The sequence below is a fragment of the Cydia strobilella genome, chromosome 10 (genome assembly GCF_947568885.1).
Source record: "Cydia strobilella chromosome 10, ilCydStro3.1, whole genome shotgun sequence".
Lineage (NCBI taxonomy): Eukaryota > Metazoa > Arthropoda > Insecta > Lepidoptera > Tortricidae > Cydia > Cydia strobilella.
The window spans coordinates 1,366,875-1,390,963 of NC_086050.1; the positions used below are offsets into that span (position 1 = coordinate 1,366,875).

A 24,089-nucleotide genomic window follows, 5' to 3' on the forward strand; every position below is an offset into this window, starting at 1 on the left:
ACCTTTTTTCTAGTAAGTCTTAACAATCAGTGGTAATTTTTGGTTTACAAGCCCAAGTTAATTTGACTTATGTACTTTCTCTTTAAAGCTCCCCCAGACTCGTGCGCGAATCGCGGCGCGAAGCCGCGAACCCTAGTGTGGAGTCTAGTTAGTTCGCTTATCAGCGAAATCGACTACACACTCGCGTTCGCGGCTTCGCGCCGCGCAGTCTGGAGCGAGCTTAAAACCTATAAAAAACATGAAATATATTGTGTCCAGTCCAGATTGTATCATATATCATTTATCAAAAAAGGTTAGGCTGTGGAGACAATACATTTACAATAATAATAACATTTTTATAAGTCTAATAACACTTGTCTTAAGGCATATTGTCATTGGTCAAACACGTACTGTCACATAGCTTTAATGTCAATGATATCAACTATAGTCTGTCAAACAGGTCAAACAACATTGTCAGCAGAAAAGGCGCGAAATTCAATTTTTCTATGGGGCAATAATCCTTCGCGCCTACATTTTTTTTATTTGCCGCTTTTTTCTACTGACGGAAATGGCTTGACAGACTATATCATTTATATCAAAGAACTAATGGCCACCAGCTGGGCGCCATCGCCACATCCGCACACAAACCCACTATTCGAAGTTTGTGACATTCAGAAATTTATAAGTTCGACCTTTAGGGTTAGTTTACCTACCTAGACCTAAATTTTAACCACTTGTTTCATATAATGTATATCTCTAAAACAACAAATACTCATTATTGTACTTCTCACGAAAAAAATAATGACAATATTATTCGAACAATAATAATATAATTTAACCCAAAAAACTTTACCTCATTTAAAGGGAGAATTTATATTATGGCAACTCGACATAGCATAGACAATAGCTATTTATTTTTACGCCCTTGTACTCACTGTACATCATTTTCACATCCGTAAAAAAAACTGTTTTATGGTCGTAGGACTCGTAAAAATACAAGTAGTTATAGACGCGCCACCGAGCGACCGGAGGTAAGAGAAAGAATATTCATATAAAATTTGGGCAGCATAGGATTTTTTCTCTTTCACTCTTAAGGTCCCGCCAGACTATGTGCGTGAATCACGGCGCGACTTCGCGGAGAGAACATGTCGCGACGTTGACGTATAGGGCCCTCCACACTCATGCGCGAATCGAGTGTGGAGCCTAGTTCGCTGATTATGACTCCACACTCGCAAACTTCACGGCGATTTCGCAGTTGGGTTCTCGCCAAGATGGCGGAAAAGCATCAGCTGATCGAGCTTAACTGCTAGTTATCTATGGCATCATAAGTGATTTAGCTATTTTTCCATTTTGTTTTGTTGTAAAACCGTAAAATATAGCCGCTTTATATAATATAATTATTATTTATCTTGCCTCATATGAGTCAAAATAGTGTGTAATGTGGAGTCTTGCCAGTTCGCGCTTCGCGCCTTCTTTGACGCGGGCTAATAAACCGACAAAAAACGGGGAACTAGGCGCGAAGGCGTGAACAATCTGCGAAATCGACGCCACACTTACGTTCGCGGCTTCGCGCCGTGATTCGCGCATGAGTGTGGAGGGCCCTGTAGGTGTAGGTCTTAAAGGATATAACCAAACGGAGACACCTTATATTCTGTACAAAACAGTCTGCCATAGTCTGCCGATTTTTGCGGAGGAGGGGCACGTCAGTAGGAGGCGATGGCGAAATACCGAAATTTATAAGAGTGAAAGAGAAAAAATCCTATGCTGGCCAAATTTCCGTAGCCAAATGGCAAAACACGGAACGAATTCGTCATGTCTGTCTGTCTGTCTATCTGTCTGTCTGTCCGTCCGTATGTCACAGCCACTTTTTTCCGAAACTACCTATATAAGAACTATACTGTTGAAACTTGGTAAGTAGATGTATTTTGTGAACCGCATTAAGATTTTTACACAAAAATAGAAAATAAGCAATAAATTTTGCGGTGGTCCCCATACTTAGAACTGAAACAACATTTTTTTTTCATCAAACCTATACGCGTGGGGTATCTAAAGATAGCTAGGTCTTCAAAAATGATAGTGAGGTTTCTAATATCATTTTTTTTTCTAAACTGAATAGTTTGCGCGAGAGTCACTTCCAAAGTGGTAAAATGTGTCCCCCCCCCCTGTAACTTCAAAAATAAGAGAATGATAAAACAAAAAAAAATATATGATGTACCTGCAAACTCACCGAAAATTGGTTTGAACGAAATCTAATAAGTAGTTTTTTTTAATACGTCATAAATCTTAAACCGCAATTTACCTTTCACTCACGTTTCACATAAAAAATAAATTGTTTAAATTGTGTAATGTACGCAACCCTCGGTGCGCGAGTCCGACTCGCACTTGGCCGGTTTTTTTTTAAATAATTGGCACGATTACCTGAATTATTTTAGGAATATATTCGCGTGACATTTTTAAACATCTTTTTCGGATTTAAATGGAAAATATGTTGTTATATAGTTGATCAAACCAAATTGTCAGTAAATAAGAACAAAAAAAAACTATACTTATTCGACAAACTATAGTTTGTCAAAGGACTGTCTCATTTCAAACATAGACAGAGAGAATAATACTATCTTTGTCTTACACTAGTACTAGCACCCAAAACAAAAGGATGAGTATAGTTTTTTTGTTCTTATTTACTGACAATTTGGTTTGATCAAAAATAATCTTCTATATAATCAGGATGTGTGTACACCACTTTACTCTATGGTCTGTATGTGTAATCGTTTTGTTGATTGGCAACATCATTGCAAAAATGCTATTTTGATTTTGCTTCCCGCCGGCCTCTGACGGTTTGCTTTTGGCACGTGCAATTTTCGTTCATTTTTCTTGAAAAACAAGTCCGTATTTAGAATTATAGTTCAAACACTGATGCTGACTGTTGGGATAATTCATTTTGGTGAGTGATTTAATAATAATTTAGCACCGCGAGATCGATTTGTAAATTTGCACGTGTTGTATCGTAGACTGCAAAACAACCATTAGCCATTGCCAGTCAATAGCTACGATATGGATTTAAGAAAACCGATTTACATTCTAATTAGTGCATTTTGTTCACTTAAAGTGTTATTAACGTTCGCGACGGCGATGTGTGTATAGTTATCAGCCGCGTCATTTGATTTTGTTTACCTGCAGATAGTTAGCCGTAGATACAATGTCGCCTTCACCGATTCGGTGCCGCGGCCCCTGGAAAATCCACAAGCGCTCGTCTGAGCCGGACCGCTGGCTAGACGAGATGGGGTTTTTCAGGAAGCACACGGCTAGGGACTCGAGTTGCCTGTTCAGGGCCGTGTCTGAGAACATCTTCAACACACAGCGATACTTCCACAAAGTTCGGCTCGATTGCGTACAATTCATGGCTTCACAGAGACATCTGTTTGAAGGGGTAGCATATTTAATACCTTGTTCAGTTATGTTTATTTTTTTCCCTCCAATTTTCATTCTAATTTGGGTATTTTATGTTGTAGTCATTGACTTGTCCTTTCGAAAATTATCTCAAAGAGATGTCCAATCCTTCTGAGTGGGGTGGACTCATTGAAATATCTGCTATGAGCCACTTGTATAGGTAAGAATTATAAACATTTATTTTACCTACCCTCAATTGATATTTGTGTCTACCTGCAGATTTAAAGTTGTGATATGTTGATTACAGACGCGATTTTGTGATATATGAAGCCAACAAAGGCCCGCAAACAAAGATTTGCAATGGTTACGGAGACACCATATTTCTGTTCTATTCACCCGACACCAAGCACTTTGATGCGGTGTACACAAAAGAATTCATTAATACATCCTCGTTTTGTCAATGTAAGTTAATTTCGTTAATAACTTATAAATCAATTGAAGAAATCCTTATCTTTAACTTTCCGTAGATAATAATTCTCTTTTTCTAATTTATATTTTTGTGACCAAAGCAATAGGGGTAAAACCTGGTTACATGATCTGCAATGTCTAATTATATTGTAGAATGTTGTACTATATGTGACGTTTTCAACCAAAAGGTACCACATTGTTGCTTGTTGATAAGGTTGATTTCGAATTGAAGCTATATGGAAATAGCGCCTTATTGACAATGACAATAAAGTACCCTTTTGGTTGAAAATGGCACATATAGGCACATCATTGTTACTGAAACATGTTACATAAATGTGAGGTCATAGTTGATACTTACAGTAAGAACTATAGGCATAATCTGCTTACAACATTATAATACAAAGGACCACCATTGTTTTATTCAGTTACTACTTTATCTATACTACCGATGGCCAGGTTTTCTCCCTAAATTCCTTAATCTGTATTATATTTATTTTCTACCAATCATTTTATTTTAAACTCAATGTGAAGCACCTATTTATAGCACTAGTATATGAAATACTTTATGATGGAGTGTATCAACTGAAAGACCTGTCCTATGCGGTGGATAAAATGCTCCATGACAAAATGCCCACCAATCACATTGAGTACTTCATGTCCGAGAATGTGGAACGCCGCAAAAAGAAAGAGAGGGCCAAAATCTTCATAGAATCATCCACTGAGGATGACAAGGACAGGAACAATAATGCAGTGGCCTTGAAGTGTATGCACCACACTGACAATCTAGAAAGATCCAGCTTGTTGAAGGAATCCTTGAGCATATTTGTGTTTAATCGAAGCCTCATTCAGCTTGAAAATGTCTGCATGAACTGCCTCAATGTTAACAGCGCTAAGGACTTACTTGACAATGGTATAACACCATTCCCGTACAAGGTGGCTAAAGCTTTGGATCCGGATATATACCGAAACATTGAATTTGATGTTTGGAGTGAACTCAGAAGAGGTATTTCATCTTCCTATTAGTTTGACAGTTCCATTGGCCTGCAGTAATTACAAGTGTGGTGTTACAGAGTTGCGTTATGGGACCAGATATTCAGATGGGACAACTCTTCAAGTTGGCGTGAAATGCTTGTGTAGGTTGAAAGCGGATCAGCGTGATCCATACCACTGTCATATCCAGGAAATGCGTCCGGACGGAGGGCCTTGCCTAGTGTTCATTGAAGAGATGGGAGAGAAGCGAGTGGTTAACTATGACCAGTTGGAGCCCCTGTCAGTGTCTGAGGCTCGGCCGTGGGCGCCGCCTTTTCGATACTCGCGGGCCAGCCACCTACCAACATTGAGCCAAATGTTGCAACAGATAGGTGTTGTATTGCATATTTATTTAAAGGATTTGCTTTTCTTCTTGGTCAAGTTTTGACAGGCAGAGAAGTGGCATAAAACCTATCAGTATCATGTTTTGCTTGGCAAAAAAATTCAATAGACTCAATAGAATAGAATTTACTTGTTCCTCCTTTTTCCTGACAAATACTTCTACTTTAACTAAGCATATTGGCGAAATATTATATAAAACAATTTATCTACACATTGAAGTCTTTTAAAAAGTTCTTTTTAATTCTTACCCCATTTCACGATACCCAGGCAACATCACACGCAAGCCAGGTCTTACCAAGACCCGCAAGAAGGCCGACGACCCTAAAAGCCCTGAGAAGGCCAAGAGCCCCCCAAAACTGCAGTGGACGGATGAAGTACTGGAGGAAAACCAATACCAGACGAATATCAATTTTTCTACGTACCAACACTTGGATCTTGCAAACTTTCAACCGCTGTCTGTTAGTTGGAATACTTGGAATCTAGTCTTAAAGTAGTAGTATATTTTGTACACAGCCTTCATAATGTATGGCTTGGCTTTCTGATATTTTTTATATGTGCTATTCTCAATCAAAAGGGTACTTATTGTCGGTTGTCAATAAGGCGCTATTTCCATATAGTTTTAATTTGAAATCAACCTTATCGACAAGCGACAATGTGGTACCTTTTGGTTGAAAACGTCACATATTATAACATGAGAGAATTTATTGCAACAACATTTAAAAAAATTGCATAATTATACTGTTCTGCACTGCATTATTGCAGTTATTTCTGTATAGATATTTGTGGAGGCTTATACTTATACATTCTGAAGGCTTTATAAGCATGTCACACCCATGTTTTTTTTATTAATAATTTGTTATTTTAAACTTTATATTAAATTGATACAAACTTAATTTTTTTTTCATTATTTTATATGAAACTTCCATTTTTTTTTCGTCTGGGTGTCTGAAATGTGAGGTGCTTATAAATGAGTAACCATATCGTAGCTATTCGAGTACATTAGTTAGTTGTAGTGTAGTATTAGAAGTAGTTTAGTAGTAGTTAGAAGTTAAAATCAGTGGCAAATTGGTATAATTGTAGTGTATGAATTTGGTTTAAAGTGTAACTTATATTTTTATTCTAGCTAAAAACAAAATTGCATGGACAAAATAAATATTATTCATTGCCATGTACTTTTGCAAATGGGTGTACTATTCCGTTTAGAATAAATAAATTTTCGACCTTGTAAGTATACATATAAGTTACACTTATAAATACATGGGACACTTCATAAATTATACTTAATTTGGTTCACTAATAAATATGGTACTAAAAACATTCCTTTTACAGGTACCATGACATTTTAGTGTTACTGTTAAATCTGTTCAAAATATATACAAAACCTACCGCCAAACAAATACCATATTCATAAATAAATAAGTTTTTTTTCTCAAACTTAATAAAATGAAATCTCTCTCAAACATACAATAGGTGCCTAATTTGGAAGCAGTATCACCTCGATAAAAACACTATCCCAGCTAGTGAAGTTATACCCCCTTTTTTCATCAAAGTTAACGTGTTAAAGGACCTCTCCAGTTACAAATGTTACAATCACAAGGGTGCAGAGTAGCACTTCATCTCGGAACTCAAGTGGTCGCGCTCCGCGTTAAGCGTGACTTGATTTCGTAGCGCAGTTTTAATTTTACCTTCGGGACTAGTTAACTGTTTGGTTTTTCGTCATTGAAAGTATTGTTTTAAAAGAAATATTATTTATTTAGTCATTACTATTCACAGCGACGGGACTTAATCGCATAAAATAAGTTTTAAATTTACTACTTATATTCGAGGACGGCGTTGTCCCCGTGGTCTCGGATTAGAAATCAGTGTTATTGAGTCATATTAAATAAAACATCCTCCTATAAGTTCGAGCTTTAAAAACTAGTGCGTGCGCCAATTCTTAGGATTACTATGCCGAGAGAAACCCAGGCTCCTTCAGTGAGCCGTGGTAAAAATCGGAATAACTAGAAAAAAGGTGGTTGTTAAATATTTTTCTTAACACTGAATACGCATTTAAAGCCTGACCAGTAATATATGATCAATGATCATTGTCAAGAGGGCGCTGTTATTTTCATGTATAGGGTGACAGTTCAGTATAGTATGAAAATATTAGTTCCAGTGAAATTCCGCAACATGGCGCGTGATCATATATTCCTGGTCAGGCTTTGGATACTAAGATAGTCGTCGAAACTATTAAGTATATACGGCCGTTTAAAATAATCGGAAATCATTTCAAACAACAAATGTCACGAGAGCGCTTTTAGGTCAACAAGGGTTTACAATAATTAACTTCAATCTTACACATATTAGCGTTTTGTGCAACAGGTACCTACATAATAAGTATAATAAAATAACCTAAGGGTTCTTAAAATTCAAGGTCCGAAGTTACAAAACTACACGTAGTCTAGTTTTGTAAAAACTGGTCCGAGAATTATAAGACCTAATTAATTAATTATGTACCGTTGCACACAATATTTTTACAGCAGCAAACATCCAAAATCAAAACTAACCCTTTTCGAACAGATAGTCTAGACCAGGGGTCGGCAACCTTTTAGCAGCCAAGGGCCACATAGCAGTTAACGAAATTGACACGGGCCGCACTTTGCTAATATCTATGACTATCAGGTATTGTCGTTTGTCAAAATTACATACAAAATAGCCAGGGAGGCTCGCGGGCCACATGCGGCCCGCGGGCCGCCTGTTGCCGACCCCTGGTCTAGACGTTAGCCTTTTAAAAAAACAACAGTTGTACCATATTTTCTCCTACCTCAGTTGTCTTATGATCCTAAGTCAAGTAGACTTAGCGCCACCACGCCGCGCATCAAATGAAGTTGATTTAGATATCACTGTCAGTTATAAATTGACAGATTGAATTGCTAGAGTAGAAAAAAGTAATATTAACACTGTTAACGTATGTGATCGGTGTTTAAATGTGTGGGATTGGTGTTACAGGTTGAAGTAGAAGCGCTGCCCCTGATGGTTGACTGCCGGCCCGGCGCCGCCGCGCCGCACGAGCTCGCCCACTCCAACGGCGACAACCATGCCTCCGTCAACCAGGTATTTTCTCTACAACCAGGTGTGTGCCACATGTAGGGTTGACAAGTGAAGACTGCCCCTGATGGTGGACTGTTGCACGAGCTCGCCTACTCCAACGGCGACAACCATGCCTCCGTCAACCAGGTATGTTCTCTACAACCAGGTGTGTGCCACATGTAGGGTTGACAAGTGAAGACTGCCCCTGATGGTGGACTGTTGCACGAGCTCGCCTACTCCAACGGCGACAACCATGCCTCCGTCAACCAGGTATGTTCTCTACAACCAGGTGTGTGCCACATGTAGGGTTGACAAGTGAAGACTGCCCCTGATGGTGGACTGTTGCACGAGCTCGCCTACTCCAACGGCGACAACCATGCCTCCGTCAACCAGGTATGTTCTCTACAACCAGGTGTATGCCACATGTAGGGTTGACAAGTGAAGACTGCCCCTGATGGTGGACTGTTGCACGAGCTCGCCTACTCCAACGGCGACAACTATGCCCCCGTAAACCAGGTAAAAAATGTCTAATAGCTTTAGGGATCATGCGTGAACATTAGTAGTCAGTAGTTGAAGAGTTGGGAAAACCGGCCAAGTGCGATTCGGACTCTCGCATGAAGGGTTCTGTACCATTACGCAAAAAACGGCATAAAAATCACGTTTGTTGTATGGGAGCCCCACTTAAATATTTATTTTATTCTGTTGTAGTATTTGTTGTTATTTCAACTGCCTAGCTATCATGGTTCATGAGATACAGCGTGGTGACAGACAGACAGCACAGTCTTAGTAATAGGGTCCCGTTTTTACCCTTTGGGTACGGAACCCTAAAAAGTAATACAAAGCCGCCAACCGACCCTCCAGCTCTTACGGTCTCTATAAAATACTCGCTTTATTTAATATTTATTGTTAATTCTGTAAAATTAAACTTCTACCCTTGATTCCCTGACTCTCTTTCATCTTGCGTTTGTTTCGGTTGCGTCCTCATCCTCAGCTGTTGTTCCGGAGCTGCTGTTTTGGAATTTGGCTCTTTGTTCCTTGATAAACAACATCACCATAACACCCTATAGTATTTGCCGTACCCAGTAGTAGGCCTCAGTGAAATTTACTCTTTACTATTGTGGGGTAAATAAAGTCGTAATTTACTAAGCTGGCTGTGTCGCCCTCGCGGTCTCTAGCGATGCAGATTTCTCATTTTACTCATTGTCCTGCCGGCACGTTGGTTTTGGCTCAACTTTAGCAAGCGTGTAACATATTAGTACATTTCTGCAGAGTGTGGGCGAGGGGGGCGCGCACGGGCACGCGCACGGCGCGTCGCCGCCGGGCCCGCGCACGCCTGCGCCCGCGCCGCCCATGACGAGCTACTCGGGTAAGTGTGCGCAAAGAATCACGTCCCGCCCATGACGAGCTACTCGGGTAACGCGCCGCATCACGTCCCGTAACATTGTAAGGCCGCGGACTAGACGCAAGGGGCGAGCGGACGGGCAATCAAGGTCTTTCATACATTGCGTTCGAGCAAATGTGTGAACGCCCTTGATTTGTCGCTCGCCGCTTGCGTTTAGTCCGCGGCTTAAGAAGCTAATACAGTTTTGCATTCGTGACGTTGCTAATCGTTTGGTGTAAGAATACTGTGTATAGTATGCGGTCTATCTACTGAGCTCGTTCACTTACCTGTACTGACAATGGCATTCTGTTAAACAAAAGCCATTATTTCTTTTATGCCCGAGCGCGTGGCCTTTGTGCCTGATCGCGTGGCTATTGTGTGGGAGCCTCAGGCACAAAGGCCACGCGCTCAGGCACAAAAGACATAATGGCTTTTGTTTAACATAATGCCATTGTTAGTACGTAAGTAAACGAGCTCAGTAGAGATAGCGTTAACTATATCATACAAGGTTGTTGTAATATTATTTGTGACGTTTTCAACCAAAAGGTATCACATTGTCGGTTGTTGATAAGGTTGATTTGTAATTGAAGCTATATGGAAATAGCGCCTTACTGACAAGCGACGATAAGTACCCTTTTGGTTGAAAATGGCACATTTGGTGTAGAACTAATAACTAAATATCCCTTTTTATTTATAATGTGTAGTGCAAACCCATGCCATATCATAAAGTCGATTCAAAATAAAAAGTTTTTGGCAAAAATTTCATTTTTGATACAAGCTTTTATCGCTGACTGTACTTTTTTTCCACAGGCAACTAATACTCATCGAGACAATTCTAAAAACCCCAAACACAATAAGGTTGCGTTGTTTTATCACAAAGTACCTATGACCACCTCATGTCTTCATCATCAGATCAGCTCGATGGTACCATAACATTGCATTGTCACCCGACTTACATGCGTATGTAAATTTTCAGCTTCATCGGAAACCCGGAAGATGGTTAAATTTGTTACCTTAAATTAAATTTAAATTCCACCTTACCTTAGATTCCATTACATAGTTAGTTACATACAGGTCGACCCACAGATTTAATATATACGCTAGATGACGCAAATACCACGATTTGTATTGAAACCAAGCGTGCCGACTTTTTCATACAAAATTTACGCATAATATAATTTTAAACTTACTTATCTGTAGTAGGAAATATGTTCTTGCCTCTGGGTGCTCGCAAATCTCGCAATTTTTGGGCTGTTGCAGTTAATTATCATGCAACGAAGAATTTTTTAAGTTTTCACGGACGTATGGCTGCAACAACTGACGCGCTTGGACTGTAAAGAGCGACGGTCAACCTCGACGCTCGGTCGGGGTTCGGACGCGAAGTAGATGCATTTGCGTCTTCTATGGTATATTTATTTCTGTGGGTCGACCTAATAAAAGCGTGTTAATAAATAATGTTTAGTTCCAATAGTGGGCGGCGGGGTCGGGGTGGGGGTGCCGGTGAGCTCGGGCGCGTACGGGTACGGCGGCTGCGTCAAGTCGCTGGTGTGGTGCGCCTCGCCGCCGCCGCCGCCGCCGCCGCAGCCGCCCGTCAACCCGCACGTGGTGAAGAGCGTGCAGCCTAATGGCGCGGATTTGCCTATGAACGGTAAGTTCGGGTATTTAGTAGGTCCTAGTGTTAAAAATGACCAGCTAATCCGTCGCGAGCGTCAGGATGGCGGGACCTCTACGATTTCAACGAAACATTTATAAACATATTGTACCTTCAGTGTACCTCAGTGTACCTTTAATAAAAACCAGTGTACCTCTCTCTAAAACGAGATATTTAACAAAAAAGAAATATTGCATTATACCGCACTAAAAGTATGCAGTTATTATTGTACCTTCGGTGTCCCTGTGTAAACATTCATTAGAAATCACAACAACAATACACGTGATCTTGCATGCGGGGGAGGAGTTTAAAGTAAGACAAATTATATCACATGTTTCTGGACGAGCCCTTTAAGAGCGCTCCAGACTACGCGGCGCGAAGCCGCGAACGCGAGTGTGGAGTCGATTTCGCTGATTAGCGAACTAGACTCCACACTGGCGTTTGCGGCTTCGCGCCGCGATTCGCGCACGAGTGTGGAGGGAGCTTTAGGATAAGTGGTTAGGTAATTAATTATATCTTATTATCACACCACAGTCGGGCTAGGATGACATTTGGTTCTCTGACCATTTTTCTTGTGTGTTTAGATATCCCGACGCTGCGCTACTACTTCAACCTGGGCGTGGAGTGCATGTGGGCCGCCTACGGCGCGCCGCCGCCGCCCAGGCACTACTCCCCCAGGGACCTCGCCATGGTACGTACATGTACCGCCCTTCCACTACCGGTGCTGGCCAGGGTACACTCCTGCACCCGTCTGGCCCAAGTACCTACACACACCTTGTTACGTATACAAAGGGAGAACAATCCTGGTTTACCAATTTATGATCTTGTTGGCATAACTCGCAGAGTTAAGCGCATCAAAAAGTGCAAGCGAGATGTCTTTAACTCTTTACGATACGATGTCCAATGCATGTCCATCACATCAACTGGCGTGACCGTCAGTTTTATCAAAACAAGATCATAACTGTAATAAATTGCTATATCAAAATTAGTTTCCATGTTTTGTATATATGTAGTATTTTCTACAATCCCGATTTTGCTGAGTGGCCAAAGTAAGGTACGAGATTGAAAAGCTTGATTATATTACTATTGTATACAATACCATTTCTAACAGCCAACTAAAATAATACTTTTTCTACTATAAAACCTAAATAATTAAATATATATGTTTTGATCAGTTGATTAAAAAAAGAATTGATGAATGTTAGTGTATGAAAGTAGGTATATCAGTACATAAAAATATTGTACAAAAGACGTCAACGCATTCTTATTCATTAAACAGTAGCGCGTTGATGTATTTTGTTCTATCCTTTGGCGACACGTGACTGGTCGAATTGATTATAGTTGACTAAAGCATTTCGTAAGAAGTTCTTATAGTTGAGTCGGGAACCCATAGTGAAAATTACGCGATTACAGTTTACTATATGAAGTCAATGAACTAAGTCAAATGGTTAGTTATTCAACCATTGAAGTGAACGAGTAGAAAAATCGATAATAATCATGTGAATAATTTGCAGGACATGCAGCATATATCCTTGCAAGACCGAGCACCCAGTGGAGGGAACAATCAACATGAACACAAGCACAAGTCCGACAACAACAAGCCACCCATGCAGGGCAAGGGCAACGGACAGCGACCATTGCTAGGACCCAGGTCAGTCTAGACATGTTAGGACATGTAGATATCCCTGCACAGAGCACCCAGTGGAGGTCTGCAGCTCTTGCGGCTAACGCCATAACCCTGGGGCTGGAAATTTGAAGTCGGTTAAAATGACATTTGGGTATAAAAATAAAAACTTAGGTTAAGCTATTCCAGTATCCTATTACAAGTATTACACGTGATGGCCAACCCGTGAATCTTACAATCCATACAATAATCTTGTATTTTAATTTAACGGCGCAATTTTCTCTTGCAGATTCAAACGCGGGAATCAAGACGGATCAATGAACAACCACCAGAACAAGCCGCACAACAACAACGTTTCCAACAAGGGACCAAATAACCGGTATGTATTTATAACCACCCACAATAATACAGATGTATGTATTTATAACCACCCACAATAATACAGATATAGTGCATAGCATTATCATTTGCCATCGTATTTTTAACCGACTTTCGGTGCCAAGCCAGATTTTAAAAGCATTAACACCCCATAAAATCGGACGCCAACCCTGCTGTAGTTTGATATAAACAGTATTGTAACTACGTGGCTTGGTACCGACTTCAAACATTTCATTTGCTAGCGCATATAAAACGGGATAATATTTTGTTTGATCCTTTTTGAAGTCGATTAACTTTTTTTAAAGATATTTTTTTCTCGGAAACGTTCGTATTTGTCATGCTACTTCAGTCAACATCAGTACTTTTTGTACTGAAACTGTGATGTTCATCTATACAAGTTGGATTTTTTAAATGGGTAACTGTGGGCAGCCTCCGTCCTGCTATGCCGAAACTGTCTTAGATTTTCTCTAAATTTGCAGTTTTGTAAAAGATGTACCTAACTACCTACAACAACTAAATTAAAAAAAAAAAAGTCAATCTCAAGAAAGAACTCATCCCTCACAAGACTATTTAAATAATAGTGTCATTGTCATTGGATTGGATACAATAATTTACTCCGCCCTCCGGCCGGAAAGTGTCAACTTTCGGCCTGCTGCGCTAAAAGAAGTTGCCGCTTTCCGCCTCTGTCGGACTGAAAAATTGTATGCACACTTTTGCCAGTAAATAATAAAGCCTCTGATCACAGGAGTTGCTTAACTTGAAATTCGGATAAATCCACTCTACCCCCTTTGTCTACCTTTTCTTTATACCAAAATATTAAGATCTCAGAATTGGAATTATCCGAGTTTTAATTTAAGCGATAAGCGAAGAGATACGTTATATAACTTATATATGGTCGCCCTTCACCCAACCTTTACGTCTGACGGATGAAACTTATATTTTATGAAAGAAAATATGTTCCTGAACATAAATAAATAGGGTTGCCTAATGAAATATGGTCAAGGCTATAAATTTTTGAAAATATTTTTTTTTCTTCAAATTTCACCGATTTGTCTGACGAACGGAATAAGTTCCAATGGAAAGTATACAACTTCTACAACATGAATAAATTAGGTTGCCTATGTTTTTCCGGTCACTATTATGAGGTTGCCGCGTTTAAACAGGTGAGTTAAAATCGATAATTGCACCCATCTGTCTGACGCTTGAATTATATATCAAAATAATGGTAATTTTATTGCGAATACAATGGTATAGGGTTGCCTGCAAAAATCCGGTCACAAATAAGGGTTGCCAGGCTTTTAAAGAAAATAAGAAGGAAAGACTTTTAGCGATAACTCAAAAACGGCTTAACTGATCACGATTGTTTTAACTATTGTCGAATGTGTTTATTAATCACTATTTTTGTGATTTTTTCATAATTTTTGGATCAATGGTTAATAATTTAGAAGGAAAAACCCTTTTTTCTTTCTTTCTAAATAATTATTTCCGAAATGATTCACTTTTTCAAAAAATGTTGTTCAAAGAGCCCTATTTATTTTGAAAAACCTGTTCAACGACACCCCACATCATAGGGTTGAAACGAAACAAGAAATCCTTACATACATTTTGTTTCTTTCGAGGTGATTATTTCCGAAAATATTCACTTTATCAACAATTGATTTTCGAAAACCCCTATTCATTTTAAAAGACCTATCCAACAATACCCGGCACTGTAGGTTTGAAATGAAAAAAAAAATCCTTACATACATTTTGTTTCTTTCGAAGGGATTATTTCCGAAAATATTCACGTTATCTAAAATTGATTATTAAAGACCCCTATTCATTTTAAAAGACCCATCCAACAATATCTGGCACTATATGTAGGGTTGAAAGGAAAAAAATTTCTTTACATATATTTTGTTCCTTTAGAAGCGATTATTTTCGAAAGTAGTAACTTTATCTAAAAATGTTTGTTCAAAACCCCTATTCATTTTAAAATACCTATCCAACGACATCCCACACCATAGGGATAAAGTGAATATTTTAGGAAATAATCGCTTCTAAAGGAACAAAATATATGTAAAAAAAAAAAACGTTTCAACTCTATAGTGACGGATATTGTTGGATAGGTCTTTTAAAATGAATGGTCTTCAATAATCAATTTTAGATAAAGTGAATATTTTCGGAAATAATCCCATCGAAAGAAACAAAATGTATGTAAGGATTTTTTGTTTCGTTTCAACCCTATGATGTTGCATGTCGTCGGATAGGTCTTTTAAAATAAATAGGGGTTTTAGGAAAAACATTTTTTGATAAAGTGAGTATTTTCGGAAATAATCGCTTTGAAAGAAACAAAATGTGTGTGACAATTTTTTTATCGTTTCAACCCTATGGTGTGGGGTGTCGTTGGATAGGTCTTTCAAAATAAATAGGGGTCTTTGAACAACATTTTTTGATAAAATAATGCATGCTGTGATTGCCTGTAAGTGGGGGATCAATAAAAAATGTGCCCTTATTGTAAGTTAATACTAGTATGTAAATTGTATCTTCTCTTGGTGATCCTAATAAACAAATAATAAAGTGAATCATTTCGGAAATAATTATTTAGAAAAAAAAGGGTTTTTCCTTCTAACTTTTGAACCATTGATCCAAAAATTATGAACAAAATCACAAAAATATTTTTAGGCAACCCTATTTATTTATGTCCAGGATCATATTTTCTTTCATAAAATATAAGTTTCATCCGTCAGACGTATGGGTGAAGGTCGACCATATATAACGTGTGTTAGACTATATGTTTGTCGACCTCGGCTTCTCTTCGGCCGACAATTACATGTGATCAGAGGCATTTCTTACTTTACTGGCCTAGGTATGTAATATAGTATTTTCATCACACTCGCTAAGTAAATGCGGAATTGCACTCAGGCTTAGCGGGAACTATAGAAAAAGCGTTTTCCCTAGGGAGTTATGAAGTTTCTAGTATTATAATTAACAGTTTTTTGTCTTTATACTTCATTTTTGTATCGCAAGTGTGATGAAAAACATCGTGTGTAACTCGGGGCGTAATAATATTGCAAACTAGTCTATAAATCGGTCCGACAAGCCGTCGCGATTGAACTATAATCTCGTTTGCAATATTTAAGTTACGCCCCATGTTGCACAATGTAGTATCGAATGGGTCTAGGACACAACAAGCCATGTCTGCGGTAGTAAATGTGTGTGGTATCGCAGCCGCAGCTCCATGGGCGAGCCGCGCTACGAGGAGGCGGGCGGGGGCGGGTGCGGGGGCGGGGTCGGGGGCGGGGTCGCGGGGGTCGCGGGGAGCGCGGGCGGGGAGCCGGCGCTAGTGCCGCTGCCGTACATGCCGTACCCGCCGCCCATGTACCCGGTGCCGTACTACCCCGTCGAGGACCCAGGTTGGTACTTTCGAAGCTTCCACCCCAACTATGAATAAACGATTACAAAAATTGTTATTTTTTTTTGTTATTATTTATTTATTTTAAACTTTATTGCACATAAAAAGTGTACAACAGGCGGACTTAATGCCATTATAGGCATTCTCTACCAGTCAACCATATATATATATATATATATAGTAGTTCTAAGAGCTTTGAATTATCGATCCTGTTTTGCTCTATAGGCAAATACGATATATTTTTCAATTCTTTCAAAGTAGATCTTTGTTGTTTTTAAGTTCGTACGGACTGCAACAAATGATCCTTGTTAGGGTTCCGTACCCGAAGGGTAAAAACGGATCCCTGTTACTAAGACTCCGCTGTCCGTCCGTCTGTCACCAGGTTGTATCTCATGAACCGTGATAGCGAGACGGTTTGAATTTTCACAGATGATGTGTTTCCGTTGCCGCTATAGCAACAAGTACTAAAAACGGAATAAAATAAATATTTAAGTGGGGCTCCCATACAGCAAACGTGATTTCTTTGCTGTTTTTTGCGTTATGGTACGGAGCCGTGCACGAGTCCGACTCGCACTTGGCCGGTTTTTTTTTCTATGTTCATCGCACGCACAACCGCGACTGCGTGCCGCGAGACGGATCACAATTTAAATATGTGAAATGGCGGCGGCGGTAGTCCCAATAAGGTAAAGCGACATTTACAAATATTAGTATTTGTTTACAGCAATGCTGGGCATGATGGGCGGCATGGGCTACGTGAGCTACGAGGATTCTCTCCCGCACTACTACCCCGCGCCGCACTACCCCCCACCCCTGCCCCACCCCCACCCCCACCCCGCACTAACACCCCCCAACATGCCCAACCTCGCCATGCACGAACATCACAAGTAACTGCCACGAGTAACCATCACATGATTAGTGTTGAAGCCTAAGGTCAGTCCTGCTGTTTACCCTTTCACCGCCGAAGACGTCAATTGACGCGCATTCTATATCACCTGCTCGTTCACTACAGAGAGTGCTCAGTTCCTTTAGTTCAGTTCGGTCGTTGAACTTGTTGAGAGTCGGGAATGAATAGGAATCGATTTTGCATTCGATCTATTCCAATCTTTGGTAACTAAATTCAAGTTGTACATGATTATGTCAAAAAAAATGAAATATATAGAAAAATATAGTTGGTCAAACCAAATTGTCAGTAAATAATAACAAAAAAAAAACTACTCATCCTTTTCTTTTGCGTGCTAGTACTAGTGTAAGACAAATATAGTATGATTATCTCTGTCTATGTTTGAAATGAGACAGTCCTTTGACAAACTATATTTGATTTTCCTTCATACTTTTACATACACGTCGTTCTATGATCTCGTTCGCACTCGTGCTAGCGATATTGTGAACCGTTTCGTTCCGTCCGTTTTCTGTTTCACTCAAACGCTCTCCAATCCCACTGAGCTAAAGGAACTAAAGACCGATTAAGAGCACGCTGAAAGATTTAGTTCATTTCGGTCCTTCACGGGATTTCATTTTTAACATTCTTAACAAGTTCGATCTTGCTGTTTGTGAGGTACACTCAACCAATTTCATTCATTCGCCACTATAGAACCGCGTCATAATGAATCAGTTTGTCTTCTACGAAAGTGCTTATTGAGTGATGTATGTCATGTGTAGTTAAAGTTCTATAGTGGCCTAGGAATCAAATTAGTTGGTACGTACATATTTGCCGACAGTTTTAACGATTTGCGAACCGATGGCCCACATGGCCACAATCGTGCTAGCGGCTTTTTTGTGAAATCCGAAAACATTTTATGAAGCTAAAATTTACAATATTTGAAACCAACAACAGACTATATCGCTCATAACTATCAGTCAAACACGTATCATACACTGTTTTACACCAACAAATTTATAGCTTTATAAAATGAAATCCTGGACGCACCTTTTGAAGTCCTAGGCCTCATAGGGTGTTTTGTAATGTTTTAAAAAATAATTACAATACTGTTTCATAAACCAGGGTTTACCCAGACTAATGACAAGGGTTTCAACACTATGATTCTGCCTCATTTAAACGAAGGGCATCCTCCTGACACCTAAAGTATACTTTATCCTTTTTAGTGACAACATCAAAACACGAACTATTTTCTATTATATAGTCACAGAATAAATAATAGTACCAACTAGGTAAAGAAGGTTCACTCTCTAACAAAACGCGTCTATTACGAGAGATACAAGCGCAAGCGCGAGCAAGTCCCAGTGGCTAGACACCAAAATTGGTGTGGGCCGCATGTACTTGTAGCGACGCGAAAAAATCGCGGAATGAGCCACACATGCTATAGTGTTCGAAAATGTATCCACTTTACATTGCTCAATTTGATTTCAAAACAAACGAAAATGAAAACGATTTCAACAATATTGTTTAAATTTAAAAACACGTTTTGTATATTTAGCGTCAGGTCAGGAGGCTTAAATGTATTCCATAAGTTACATAAAGTATACTCCCAAAGACTAATGAAGATCTACCTTAAAAATATCCCTGTATTCGTTTTTATTCTATAAGTAACGTATCTTACAATCTTTATACAGAATGACATTGAAAACGTGTTGAAAACAATTATTTCATTAATCTAAAGTTATATTCTGTAATATTGTGTACTATTGTTGACAATAATTTTAAAAGATTCGTTCTCGAAAGTGATTTCCGAAATTCCGACCACATATGTCATCCTGTATAAATTATAGCATAATTAAACGTTCGTAGGTAACACTCAATTGTTCATAGTCTAGAAGTAGCTTATATAAGTGTCGTGATATTGTGATGTATACAAACCCCTCGTTCGAATTATGTCAATTTTATTAACTGCACATTATAGGGTTAACTTATATGTCACTACGAAAAGGAATGCTGTATAGCAAGAGGGCAGGTTATCCCTTCAAATTACATTTTTTGGCAAGGCAGCTGTAACGAAGTTCAGGGAGGTTCACTTATTGGCGTATTTTTTAAAAAATGTGAAACTATTACTTTATATAAAGTCCAAAAAAGGTAAATTTAGCCTAATGCTCAAATGAATCTCAACTATTTAAGCTTACTCGATTATTATAACTGATCAGATTGATATCTAAATCAGTATATTGTAGATTACATGAAATATCTTGCGAAAATACTGACCAGGGGCCTGTTTCTCAAAACCTTGTAACTTGTAATACAAGCAGGGGCCCGTTTATCAAAAGCTTGTAGCTTGTAATACAAGTGGAAGTCCCTTTCTAACACAAGCTGTCAAAAAAGGACTTCCACTTGTATTACAAGCTACAAGCTTCTGATAAACGGGCCCCAGATGTCACTTATTGACAGCTTTTGTTAGAAAGGGACTTCCACTTGTATTACAAGCTACAAGCTTTTGATAAACGGGTCCCTGGTCACATGTATTAAGCATAGTAGAAAATTACATCTGTTCATCTTGCCGAGCTTGGCGCGACTCCATATTTTATGTCGCGCAACGTTTGACAAGATATATGCTAGACGTTTTTGGAAATCTAACGCAAATAAGTGAACTCAGTGCAATGTTATGTTGACAACGAAATGCTCATCGAATTGGTATATGGTTATTTGTGACTTTGTGAGTCGTCTTAGACGGACGACCCAAATGAGGCCCTACGAAAAACGAAGTATAATTCCTCTTTATTATTCAACACGTGTGGAGATGGGAATAAGGAATACATTTTTGGAAACAGCGGGTTTATTTCCAGAATAAACCAAATTGCAACTTCTAATGGATATCGTTTTTCAAGGTGCCAAAAGCAGCAAGCTTTCGAATCGCCTTAGCCGCCGAAATATCACGAAATAATTGCTAAAATCATCATATTTTGTTATTTAGAAACCTAACTTTTGAACTAGCGAAAATAGGCACTTTTTGAAGTTAAATAAATATTATAAAGGATGTAAGTATTATAAAACTTTTTAATAGCCTCCAAATAATCAAGATGGTATGTAAGCACAGGTTCGAAAGCTTGCAAACTACTACGCCGCGTGATTCTTGGAACAATGTCAATTTATACAAGCTATTAAAAAAAAAATTAAATTACTAATGTCACGCGTACAGAGATATGATATGAATACCCGGCGTAGTTGTCTAGGTGGTGTAAGAGCAAAAAGTGTATGGACTTAGAACAAATTCAAATTTTGCTCTTACCCTATCAATCTTTTTTTCTGTTATTTTGTTGGCAACAAGTCTGTGACGTTTTTTTTTCTTATAACGCTAAAAACTGTCTTCGACATAAGCTTTCTGGTAAAATTTTAGCTAGATTTAAAAAAAATGTTTAATGTCTAAGATAATTTTTTGTGTGATATACTCTTTCCAAACGTTTGGTTGTATTTGTGTTTTAAATGATTAATACCTCACTACTCAAGAGTTTAAGAAGGCACAACACAAGGTTTCATACACTTTAAGTGTCAGATTTTTTTATGGAACTGGGAACTTCACGCAGATGGGTTTCTAAAATAAATATTGAAAACCTGGTTTTCACAGACCCTGGTGCTTTTGGGTTCTTTCAATACAGAATCACTAGCATATTCAATCCTGATGATAAACAAATGTCCCAAAAATTTGTATGAAAATTGTACATTCCACTACGTCACGCACATACAAATGAATTTTTTTTTTCACACTAAAACGTGACGTAATGGAATGGACATTTTGGGACATCCTTTTTTAATGGCAGGATAGAGAATGCTGTCGATTCTAAGTAGAATGAGCCCAAGAATATCCAGATTTGAAAGAATCAGGTTTTCAATATTTATTTTAGAAAACTCCGAGATATACAAACGCTTGGAAAGCGGTCTTGTTGTTACATTTTGTGTTGTACTTAAAAGGTGTTGTAACAGTTTTGTAGACTCGCACACTTGACAATGTTTGATGAAATCGAACGAGAGACTGAAGGCCACGCCCCACTGAGCCTCCAAATTTGTTCCGAATTTATTATCGATTAAGTGTTCACTGGTGCTGCAAAATTGTCAAGGTTGACAGGGTTTTTGAGATATTTTTGTATGGATCGGCATTTAGGACGCGTAGTTTTAGCGTTGTACATCATTCCTTAATGTAAGGTGAGAATGTAAAGTAAGCCAATTTAATTGTAGGTTTTACGCAAAGTTAAGTTTCTAGTGTAGATTAGTATTAGCGCGGTTGGCGACCCCTCGCTTCGCTACAAAACATGTTTTTTATAGTATATGTTTTTACGCAGTACGCCGAATTTTGCCTCTTTATGTGTAGTTGTTACTTTTCACTCCATAGTGAAGTGAAAGTTAAAACAAGTTAAAGTTATAAATCTGAATTAAAAAAAAACAATAAATCAGATTCCAAAGACAACTAGGTTTCGTTAGATACTACTGCAGCAAGCATGTGTTGCACATTTGCGGAGGTACATTTCATGCCATAGATAATAAAGTCCTATTGGATGCAAATTTTACTGTTAAGCTGTTTTTAAGCCTGTATGGGATTACATGGCTATAAACAATATTAAAGAAATGATTGAAAATAACTGCGAAGCTGGGTGCCACCCGCGCGCACCTGTACATTTCGTTCGGCATTTTATTAAGTTAGAATTAAGTCTCGTGTGAACGACATTTCAAGGCGTCACAACTAAATTCCATAGCATAGTTACACGTTGTACCGCATTTACGAATCTCCGCAATCCAGTAAGTTAGATTAAAATCCGAAAGTGTCCTATTTTGATCTCAAGTCTTGATTTTAAACCTCGGTGCTTGGGTAGACATATTTTGTAGCATTTTAAACTAATGTACGACGAATTTGAAGCTAGTCCCGGTGTCAAACTCACATTTTTAAACTAATTTTCAAAATACCAGCGACACGTATCATCAGATGACCAGCATTACCAACACAAAACTACCAAACCAGATTTCGAATACCAAAGATACTCTAGAAACTGGAGAATGTGATGGACACCTAAATGAGAAATCTGGTGTTTTGCCTAAAGTGCGGTGACTGAACACGAAAAGTTTCGCACGTTGACCGACGTCCTTGACGACCTGCGACAGCAATAAAATTGTACGCGAGCGAAAGAGACAGGCCAATGTACGCAATTAAATACTCGTGCTCGGAGATTGTACTATAGAAGTCAATCTGATGATTTGGTATCTGGTATTTTAGGAGGCCGCAGGCGCTTACGTTGCTCCACTGAATAAAATTTAAAAAAGTATTTTTGTAAAGTTTATAAGATTTGGCTGTGATTGGTAACTCCGGAAGGGTGTGGAGCGACCGGCGCTCGACAAACACGTTTGTGGATAATCTATACACTCCTCTTCGACTCGATTGACTAATCTAACTATCCGCCCACGATTTTTGATCCATATTTTATGAATCCTCCATATTTATGTCTACGACTATATATTATACCTAAAACATATATATATATTATATATATATTAACGTAAAGAATACGTAACTAAATCTTAATTGTTTGTACAGAGCGTTGTTTAAAAAAATAAAAGTAAAAAAAATAAGTGTAGGTCTCTTTGTATAAGTATATTATGTATGTGTGATGTTTCATGTAAAGTCGTTTTGGTGTCTCAGTATTAGTTTTAAATCACTAGGAGTTTGAATTTATGTTAGTTGTTAATTAATGTTTACGTAATCATAGACTACTTAGTGTTATTTTTTATTTAAGAGTAACTTCAGTTGCTTTTTGCAAAACGCGCAGAGGCGCCATATTTTTTGTTTCCGCCATAGTTAGTAATGTTTGTGCCAAGATTTGTGAAATAACCGACAGAACCGACCAATACTCAGTGTGACTGCCAAATAACAAAATTGTTGTAATATCAGTTTATTCTTACAATAAATAATGTTGTGAATACTAGATGTACTTCTGTGTACTGAGCTCAAAGTTCGCGTCCGCTTTTGGGATGTTTGTATTAATTTCTTTCAAAATTACATCAAAATTAAAGTCTACTGATTTGTATAACGGATTTTTATTTAGTTATTAAACCATTCCTTTATCATAGACATGATAGTTAGTGCCCTACGACAGTGTTATTAACTCCTACACACGTGTTACATACTACACGGTTTTACAAGTATATTGTCTGATTTTTGCTTAAATATATGTAAATTGACACTATAGTAATGGCACCAATCATGACTCATGATTCATGAGACATTTAAAAAAAAAAGGTTTTAATGAAAGATACTGTAATTGATTTTAACATAATTAACAAATTAAAACTATGTTATTTTGTCATGGGCAGTATAGCGCAATTTATTTCAACTGACAAAAAATAATGGAACGTCAAACTTAAACAGTTCTATGGCGCTTGTTTATGTTAAAATGTTGAAGTTATATAAGAGGTGTTACAAAAATTATTCGTTTAAGGGCGTAATTGATATCTTAT

At 38.4% G+C, this 24,089-nt stretch overlaps 2 protein-coding genes across 3 annotated transcripts in view; one reads left to right on the forward strand and one right to left on the reverse strand.

Annotated features, from left to right (window-relative positions):
• The window catches only part of LOC134744847 (regucalcin-like), a 290,519-nt gene that overhangs the window by 222,994 nt on the left and 43,436 nt on the right, over nt 1–24,089 (reverse strand). The gene's annotated exons all lie outside the window — the stretch shown is intronic.
• Nucleotides 2,946–23,662, forward strand: LOC134744827 (protein ovarian tumor locus-like). 2 transcript variants are annotated; one of them, XM_063678744.1, is made up of 14 exons: nt 2,946–3,406; nt 3,489–3,586; nt 3,674–3,828; nt 4,379–4,837; nt 4,905–5,195; nt 5,473–5,663; nt 8,194–8,298; nt 9,544–9,640; nt 11,118–11,303; nt 11,891–11,997; nt 12,821–12,957; nt 13,220–13,309; nt 16,519–16,703; nt 17,424–23,662. In XM_063678744.1, the coding sequence occupies exons 1-14, from the start codon at nt 3,176–3,178 to the stop codon at nt 17,588–17,590; spliced, it is 2,499 nt and encodes an 832-aa protein (XP_063534814.1). In that variant the 5' UTR covers nt 2,946–3,175; the 3' UTR covers nt 17,591–23,662. The 2 variants fall into 2 exon arrangements, with proteins under 2 accessions (XP_063534814.1, XP_063534815.1); XM_063678745.1 differs by having other exon boundaries at nt 11,127–11,303.